The sequence below is a fragment of the Oncorhynchus mykiss genome, chromosome 21, assembly GCF_013265735.2.
Source record: "Oncorhynchus mykiss isolate Arlee chromosome 21, USDA_OmykA_1.1, whole genome shotgun sequence".
NCBI lineage: Eukaryota > Metazoa > Chordata > Actinopteri > Salmoniformes > Salmonidae > Oncorhynchus > Oncorhynchus mykiss.
In genome coordinates this window covers 46,201,311-46,210,972 of record NC_048585.1, presented here as the reverse complement: position 1 = coordinate 46,210,972, position 9,662 = coordinate 46,201,311, and the positions used below count along the sequence as shown (strand labels likewise).

General features: G+C 43.6%; 1 protein-coding gene across 2 annotated transcripts; it reads right to left on the bottom strand.

The window, feature by feature from the left end:
* Positions 1-415: 415 nt before the first annotated feature.
* LOC110500598 (thyroid receptor-interacting protein 6) lies at positions 416-9,142 on the bottom strand. Of its 2 annotated transcripts, none has more exons than XM_021578021.2 (10): positions 8,699-9,135; positions 6,640-6,850; positions 6,198-6,334; positions 5,841-5,924; positions 5,171-5,758; positions 4,899-4,995; positions 4,573-4,742; positions 4,177-4,355; positions 3,910-4,030; positions 416-3,725 (listed from the first exon to the last, which is right to left on the bottom strand). In XM_021578021.2, the coding sequence occupies exons 2-10, from the start codon at positions 6,839-6,841 to the stop codon at positions 3,594-3,596; spliced, it is 1,710 nt and encodes a 569-aa protein (XP_021433696.2). In that variant the 5' UTR covers positions 6,842-6,850; positions 8,699-9,135; the 3' UTR covers positions 416-3,593. The 2 variants fall into 2 exon arrangements, with proteins under 2 accessions (XP_021433696.2, XP_021433709.2); XM_021578034.2 differs by having other exon boundaries at positions 3,593-3,725; positions 3,910-4,068; positions 8,699-9,142.
* Between the last annotated feature and the right edge of the window lie 520 nt (positions 9,143-9,662).

Below are 9,662 nucleotides of genomic sequence, written 5' to 3'. Positions count from 1 at the left end.
TGGTGTCCTAACCCATATTCCCCTTATAGGGCCATGCAACACCCAGCATCTACTCAACTTTTTAAAGACTCTCTACAGGGCTCTCATCCCTGATGATGAGGGGTCTGTTTAGAGAGGATTTGCCAAAGTATGTGGTCATTTGTGATATAAGTTTCCATCAATCAAACATCATAAGGCAATGGTTTGTGACCCATCCGAGGATGCTCATAGAATTCCTCCCAATTGAGGAGTTCTTTTCAGCATGGAGGTGGAAGGTGTACGATCGTCAGCCACACACACACTGATGACCCTGCTGGCTGCAATGGATGCAGCATGTGAGGACATCACAGTAGACGCCTGCAGAGGATGGATAAGGCATTCCAAAAGATTCTTTCCCCGTTGCATTGGAAGGGAAAATATCCGGTGTGATGTGAATATGTGGGCCGACAGACAGGAACGTCTGGATGTGTAGAGACAGCACAACTGCGGGCAAAGTTGTGCCTTAGGGGTGGTTTCCTGTGTTTCTTTTTAACTTAGTTATTTTTCCTTTGTGCCCATTGGGTTGTCCAGTCTCTTTCAATCAATAACCCACATACAGTAATATGTAAATAGTACTGTTGAAATTGATATGCTATAGAAGTGCAGCCTTGTGCATTTTCAATACAGTAACTGTCATCCAAACTATAGCCAAAGTTTACATCAGGTAATACTGTCAAAGTACAGTTACATTGACAACATGCCTAAACATTTTGACGACCTTGTTCGTGAACAATGACAACTTTCTGATGATCATTGGCATGAATATTTACTTTTGAGAGATGTATTAAGGATTTTTAGTGACTGACTAGCTTTAGAAACATATATTGCAGTTTGTACAAATTGTTCTGAGAAATGCACTTATTATTTTGCACATGTTAGGGATGATGTGAAAAATGCACCAAAGAGACTGAGAAAAACTAAGACAATGGCAAGCATACTTCATTGCACCTTATTCCTCTTCATTGTAAAGTATCAAATCAACCCAAATATGAAAAAAGGAAAAACATTTGAAAAGCACATTCACATTTTAAAAGAGGGGGTTTGGACTGGTATACAAGTAACATTCTCTGAAATGCAGTACCATTATCATTATACAAAACGCTGTCCTGGGGAATACAATATTGATGTTATATTCTGACATGTGGTGCCAAATACCATTACATGACGGGCTACAGTGCATAAGGGCTCCCGAGTGGCGCAGCGGTCTAAGGAACTGCATGAGGCATCACTACAGTCCCTGGTTTGATTCCAGTCTGTATCACATCCGGCCATGATTGGGAGTCCCATAGGGCAGCTCACAATTGGCCCAGCGTTGTCCGGTTTGGCTGGGGTAGGCAGTCATTGTAAATAAGAATTTGTTCTTAACGGATTTGCCTAGTTTTAAAAAAGGTTGCATTTAAATAAATACAAATGTTATTAACATCCAATGAGATCAAAGCATCGACTTTACTGATCATTTTCTCCCTAACCAATCTTTCTTCCCGTCTACTTTCTAAAAACTCTTATTCACTGCACAACACACTGACTACACCCACTTGGTCTCCAATGAAAGGTCTCCAAACACATTCACTCCACAACCAAAACCACCTGCAATATAAACTCAGTCACAGAAATACTTTGCATGTGTGTACTTTGTTTATGAGGCAGTTCAGGACGGTTATTGACTTTAGTGGTATACAAAAATATATGTTCCATTATCTGGACTTGTCAGTTACCCCACAGCAAGGAAGACATTGTATTCCTCATCATTATCCTACTCTTCCTCAATATCACCTAATGTTCATACTTATCATCCACCACATCGTCAATATATATCAATCATTTTCTCCATAGAGCTCCTTTCATGTCCCACCTGTGTCTGGTAGGATAGTGTGTGAGACAGTGTGCAACATATGCAGGATAGTGTGTGTGAGACATGATCTGTGTTGGAAATACCCATACTAACATACTGTATAGTACATACTTAATGAGTACTACAAACGATTAGTTAATTTCAGTATACTGTGAACGAAATGGGATCCTTACAGTTGAGGGTACCAGCGCTTCGCCTGTCTACTGGAAGTTGTGAATGTTAATATACAACCTCTTACTTGCTAGTCTGCATAAATTACTAGATAAGACATTTTACGACTTCGGGTGTGTTCTTAATTAAACTCAATCTGGAGTGCCAGACTACGCTTGTAAATTCAGAGCATTCCGCTCTCTGAGCGCACACTGGACGCTCGGGACGAGGAGTAAAGTTTATTTCAGCGTTCTGACCCCAAACTAACGTTGGCTACTTCCAGACAAATGAAACCACTGCCCATTTACTCGCCCTAGCAGATCTGATTATGCAGTGTTCATGTTATCCAGAGCGTTAGTGACTAACTGGGCTGCTGGCAACAATTTAAGTACGTTTTTTTTGCCGACGTTTACTGACACCGGCCATATTCAACAGGTGTTGAGCGCTAGTAAATTAATTATTCTGCGCTCTGGTACACTCAGACGAGAGAATTTAAGAAAGCATCCGAATGTCCAACGACTATACCATTTAGCTAAACTAAGAATGACGGGAATAATCAAGTCAATAAACGTTGGGTCGTTAGATAGCCTATAGATAAGATACTGGCAAATTTGATGTATAAGTAGGCAACGAATGTATAAGTAGCCTAGCTAACATACCGCCTGAATATACTGCTGTAATGACTTTTTATTTAACTAGGCAAGTCAGATAAGAACAAATTCTTATTTACAATAACCGCCTACAGGGGAACAATGGGTTACCTGCCTTGTTCAGGGGCAGAAAGACAGATTGTTACATTGTCAGCTCGGGGATTCAATCCAGCAACCTTTCGGTTACTGGATTACTTCTTATTTTGGTGCAAGATACCATTTAGTAAGACATACAGGAACGTTTGGCATACTAACTATATCCATACTATGACTAATAAGCATAGTATATAGACAATTCACGTCACAAATAGTATGGTTAGTATGAGTTTTCAAACACAGCTACAGGATAGTGTGTGAAATGAGCAATGGTGGAGTCAAGGGTTTGGGGTAGTGCAGCCCCTGCTGCCTGCAGGTCAGGGGCTCTATACAGTACTGCTATGGGACTGAGGGGTAGGGGATAGGCTATGGTGGAAAGGGAGTAGGGGTAGAGAATGTAGAGGATAGGTGATAGTGTAAAGCAGAGGATACGGAAGGGAATAGGGGTCGAACTTATTGTCAATCCATGTTTCAATACCCTGTCTTGAACCTGTACAAATAAACCCGGTCAAGGGAAATTAAATAATGACTTCATATTGGAGACTGTCAGATTGAGGTTCAATAGTAGGCCAACTACTACTGATTCCTCAGCTTTGGGCATCTGAATTATAAAGAAAGGCTGAGAGGATTAAAGTGAAGGGGGATGAAGATGCCCTGACACAGTCAGGTTAACATTTCCCCCATGTGGTTATGATTATGAGTCAAAGAAGGGTAGAACTGATTCCAGATCTGGTCCTTACGGCAACTTCTACGTAAAGCAGGTGAAAGTAATGAAAGGGTTGAGGGGGTCATAGGTTAAAAGGTAAGATGTGATTTTCCATAGTTGGTTAGCAGTCAGTGGATATTTTAGCAGAGAGGTCCTGGATGCGCCGGGCGCTGCAGCCCTTACACAGGATGTGACCGTCCAAGGGGTAACAGCCTCGCCCCTCACCCTCAGACGACAGGAGCAGACCACACTCCTGGAGGGGACAGAGAACACACACACACACACAGGGTCAATCCAAGAACACTGGATTGGGTTCAACTGATTGGGCTGTGAACTTTTGACGTGATGGCCTGCCAAACTGTAAACATCACTCAACTAGAATGAGATGTATAACTAACACACACACACACACACACACACACACAGTGACCACTCACCTCACACACATAGCAGTTGACGTGGAAGCTGCGGTCCAGCGCCACTATCCTGACCGTCTCCTCTTGGCCAGGCTCGGGCATGATGGCCTGGCCACACACTGAGCAGCGTGGGGCAAACTTCCTGTGTGGGACAGGAGGCTGGAAGTTTCAGCGTCAACACTAACAGAGTTCAGAGGGTGGAAAACTAACAATCAGATGTAATAATCTGTCCAATAGACGCAAGCCTAAAACTTAAACTCAAAGCGTAATTTGCGTTGTGTTTCTAACCTGTGGAAGTCGTCTATACAGTGGATCTGGTAGGTGGCGTCCACGGTGAAGGGCACACCATCCAGGCAGCAGCCACACACAACACAGTTGAAGCAGCGCGGGTGGTAGGCCTTGCCCATGGCCCGTAGGATACGGTCCAGGATGGGCTTGGAGCACTTGGAGCAGCGCTCTAGGGTACTCTGAGGGGGGAGGGAGAGGGGCAGCACAGGTTCAGACAGAATAGTGTGTGTGAGAGAGAGAAGCCGATAGTTATGGAAATAGACGCCGAGAAAGAGTGAAAGAGAAGGCGAGATCAACTGATGAATTGAGAGAATACTGCTAAAAAGAAACGTAGAACAAAAGAGAGCAAGAAGAGCCTTCTCAATACAAAGGGGACAGTCAGTGACAGCCACTCACAATGTAACAGCTCTCGCAGTAGCTCTGCTTGTCCAGGGCGTAGAACGGTTGCCCCCGGAGACGAGTGTGGCAGGTGACGCAAGTGAAGCACTCCACGTGGAACACCTGCTCCATGGCAATACAGCCACTGCCGTCACCAAGGACGTTGTCACCGCAACGTGCACAGCAACCTGGTTGTATTGAAAGGGGAGAAGAGATGAGGAAAATGGGAGGGACATATTGTGGCATTGAAAGGAACCTTGTCACCCAAGGAAAAATTAAGATGTAATAACAGTCCAGTCAAAACAAAGGACATACAATTTTATTAGAAAGAAAGTGGAACGTACCAAAGTATTCTTCTGTAGGGGGATGATTCATGTCATACACCAACTCCTTAGTGAGCTGGTCCAACTCCTCCTCTGGCCTCAGAGCTGCTGTCCCCTGCTTGACAAATATATGAACTTTTTCCATAAAGATCAACATAGAGACTTTACTTTCCCATTTAGGTCAGTGAAACCAAGAGACTGGAGATACGTATTCAAAAAGGACCATAGTTTACCTTAAGAAAAAAAGAGACACCACAAACAGTCGTAGATGTTTGAACTCCAGAGACACTCACCTTACTGGGCTGATAGGCGGAGCTTGGTGCCGAGCCTGACCCTGATTGGTGAGTCTCTGGGCCTCTATTGGACATGGGGCACTGGGTAGCTCTCCCTCCAGACCCTGCATCACTCCCCTTGTAACCCTTCTCAGAGTGCAGCTCCTGGGCTTGGGAATCGAGTTGTGGAGGGTACCAGCCCAGGGGGCCAGTCTGATTCTGGGATGGGGGCCACAACGCGTGCTGGCGGTGTGGGGGAGGGGTGTAAGCCTGTTCGGCTTGCCTACCAGTCTGGGAGTTGGTGACAGGCTGGGCTGTTTTGACCTGGACACTGAACCTCGGGCCAGTAGGAGTGGAGGCAGTAGTGTAGGGGGCAGGGACAGGCTGGGGGTAGCGTTTGGATACCTGGTTGTTGGTGTAGTCTGGCTGAGGGAAGTACTGGAGACCCTGGTGGGGATCACTGGGGTATGGGGGTGCAGGAGGGTACTGAGACTGGGGGTGAGGGGAGAATCCCATGGACTGCATGCCCTGAGAGGGTTCTCCTGGCTGGGCTGAGGGTTTGTAGCAGTCCCCTGAGATGTGTTTGTCATAAGGCACGTTGTCGTACAGCTGCGAAAGAATGGAACGGGACCATAAATATATATTTTTAAAGCATTCCTCACAGTCGCATGTAGTCAGTCAGGTAGCCTACCTGTGCGCTGTTTTGTGGATGGCTGTCCAGATCGGCCAGCATGCAGGTGAGCGAGTCAATCTCTGCATCGATGTTGGAGTGGTGCTTTAGAAAATTGAGCAGGATCACATAATAAAGATAGGCGCGTTTATAAAATGTCACAACAGAAGGAGATGAATAGGTAGAGCAAATGTAGAAATGTGCACATGTTTGTCCTTTGTCCCAATACATTTTTATTTTAATATTACTGAGCAATTTCTGGCTTCATAACAAAATTACATTACTACAAATCTTTGCCTAGAAAGTACACTAAACACCATGGTGAAATGGACCAATAATCAGTGGGAATTCCAGGCTACAGATGCAATTACAACCTACCATCAGCTGGTAGCGGTCCATGTGAGGGTTCAAGGATTGGTCTTCTTTGAGCTGGTGGGGAGGTGGTTGGTAGTAGTGGTCATTAGATTTAGGGTGAAACCCTGGGTCCTCTTGGTGGTGGTGCTGCATGGGCCCAGCTGTAGAACACATACAAAACAGTGCACTTTACATTTACAAACAAGACTTAGTAACCACAGGGTACACACTTAACATTAATCACAACAAACATTTATTTACATCAAGATGTTTATTTACGTCAAGTGCTAATCACCAAAGGCGTTGATGTACTCAGTAGTGTGTCAGGACCAACGCTCTACTCCAAGGCTTGAGCTACAGAATAACGGACTTCTGATTTTCACAATAGTCCATCACAAGTTCATAATAGCAAGGTTTCACACAAGACAAGCCCAGTGTAATGTAAGGCCCACCACTGTGTTCTTACCTGTGGATCTTGTAGCCAAGTACCTAGTGGCCATTCCGCCTCCTCCTCTGTTCTGGTCATGGACCACATATTTGGGCCGGGTGTCCGAGGAGACCTTCATGGGCAGCTGTCTGTACACGGCTGGTCCAGATTGGGACAGTCGAGGGACCGGTCTCACTGGGCTACCCAGAGTCTTTGGAGGCGGCCAGGTAGGACCAGACATGTCAGGGTTCTGAAAAAAAGGTTTGTTAAAATTAAAAACTATAACATAACACTTACATGCTGGTATTAATAAGGTTCTTATATTAAAACTAAAACAGCTGCAAGTCCTATTTTGGCAATTAGATTTTTTAAAACTGCCACACCAACATACTTTCTGTTGGCATATTTAGGTCACAGGTAAGCACTGTAAACCCAGAGATGCTTCAACCTGGATTTCCTATGTCAACTCACATACGTGGTTTAACAATAGGCTTATAGTTGAGAAGCAACTGCTCGGCATCTGACCCTAAGGTGCTACAGAGGGTTGTGCATACGGCCCAGTTCATCACTGTGGCCAAGCTTCCTGCCATCCAGGACCTATATAATAGCCAGTGTCAAAGGAAAGCCCATAAAATTGTCAGAGACTCCAGTCACCCAAGTCAGACTGTTTTCTCTGCTAGCACACAGCAAGTGGTACCAGAGCGCCAAGTCTAGGACCGAAAGGGGCTCCTTAACAGCTTCTACCCCCAAGCCATAAGACTGCTGAACAATTAATCAAATGGCCACCAGACTATTACATTGACACCCCCATTGGTTTTGTACACTGCTGCTACTCGCTGTTTATTATGTATGCATAGTCACTTCCATAGTCAATTCCAGCCAACAGAGGCACCAGAGGGGTATACTACAAAGCAGGATCAATGAGTTAGCCAGCTAACTTGCCTAAATATTCAGAAAACACTGCATTCTTTGGAAAGAAACTTGAAATGTTCACGTTTTTCTTTTAACCCTAGCAATACACAGCTGACTCAAATAATCAAAGCTTGATGAGTCGGTTATTTGAATCAGCTGTGTAGTGCTAGGGCAAAAGCCAAAATGTGCACCTGTGGGGGGTCCATTTTACTTTTTTAATGAAGCAGAACATCTATAGTAATTTCTGGTTGTTTATCAAAGGTAGCTGGCAAACATTGTTTTAGCGATGTAGTATACGACTCTGTTCCAGAGTGCACCAAAACACACTCTCAAAAACATACACAAACCCCACAGGTGCGAGACTTATGGCTTGTCCCACTATTACCCATGGGTCTGTATCCACTACAATAGTTATTGTCTCTGACGTTTACACTAAACTCTAAATGATCCCAAATTAAGTTGTAACAACAAAAACAAGAGAGGAAATGTTGTGCAATGATGCCTCTGCTTAGGCACCTGGACCTGGTTCATAACAAAATACACAAGGCAGTGGAAAAAATAAAACCACTGACTGGTAGGGTACAGCTGTAATGATGGGACTGTATTAGGCCTACAATCTTATTAGGATTCAATACATTCTTCTCCAAACTTTGAACATGACAGCCCCTATGGTGATAATTAATCTACCTTACACCTCATATTTATAAACTATCAAATGTATAACGTAGTTTGCATTATGTTAACTACAAGTTAATGGCTCGAGTCATGGTCTATATGTTATGGAGTAGCTGTCCCTCCTCCCACCGATCTGATTTAAACCAAAATCCGGCTGAGCACACACTCAAATCCGAGGATTGCTGGGCCGGATAATTTATCACAGCGGCGTTATCATTCTGTGATTAAAATCCATTGGTTTTAGTCTTACGGTGGATCACAAGACCACTAACCAACTTGATATCAGTTGCCTAATCATGATAACCACACTTTTGATTTGAGCTAACTGTCAAACGTAAATTGGAGAGCTGGAGCGCGCTAGAGTTGATACATTGTCGCAGCAATAGCAACTTTACATTGTTGCAATTCCAGCCTACCAAAACTTCAGCAATTAAAACAATAACACGACTACTGCGATTGGGACGTAGGTATTGTAGGCTACGGCGAATAGGCTGGAATTAAGATGTCCTACCTCTTAAAATCCCAAAACATTCGGTCTCGTCTTCATACTCATTTACAAACGAAAGATATTTCAGTGAAGCGACAATGAGGCTAGATCACGTACAAACAATGTTACATCTTATTGCCTACTTGCACCGCAACTTTATACACGATCAAATGTAGAAACTATTGCTTTGTCAAATTACGCTGAGGCAAATAACATGTGTACGCTAGTTAGTAGGCTAACTAATTATGTCTAGAAAATGATTCACTTTTTCAGTTTTAATCCAATTTTGGTTGCTGCAGCGTCAATGTCGCCTAGCTAGGGATATCAAATTGGTCAATTACACTGACGTCTACTTGCGAGATAATGCAGGTAAATTACAACAATTACCGTAATGACATGTTTGTTTACTTGTTTGTTTGGGCTACACATGAAGGATAGCCTACACTTGAACACAAGCACGCGAAATTAAACTTTGAGTTATTCGGTGTAGAATAAAAGTAGCTCTTTAAAGTTAGCTACTTATTTTTTTCGTCTAGTAACCTACTTTCTCATGGATCCTGCTTTTATCACAGGCCTTCAGCTTGCTACGTCATCATAGCCTTTCTAATGTGCGACTTGAACTTCGTGGTGAACCATGAATGTATTGATTTATTGTTAATAAAAAATGTAAATACAAAAACGTGGTGGACCATGAGCACATGCCTGAAGTTGAAGGATGGGGTATGACGTGCTGCATGTTGTACATTACAGAGGGATCAGCCAGTTGTGAAGATGAAAATGTACTACTTCAAAATGGAGATTACCTCAACTGCACTGCTCATGCTGTTACAGACGCTGTAATGGCAGAGACTGCATGGCACAGGCACAGTCACAATCTTTGATCAGTTATGACCCAATGCATAGCCCATGTCAGACAGATTTGGACATGTCCATTTTGTTAGCTGAACCTGCTTTAAGACAAAAAAAAAGACTAAAAAAAAATGCCTTA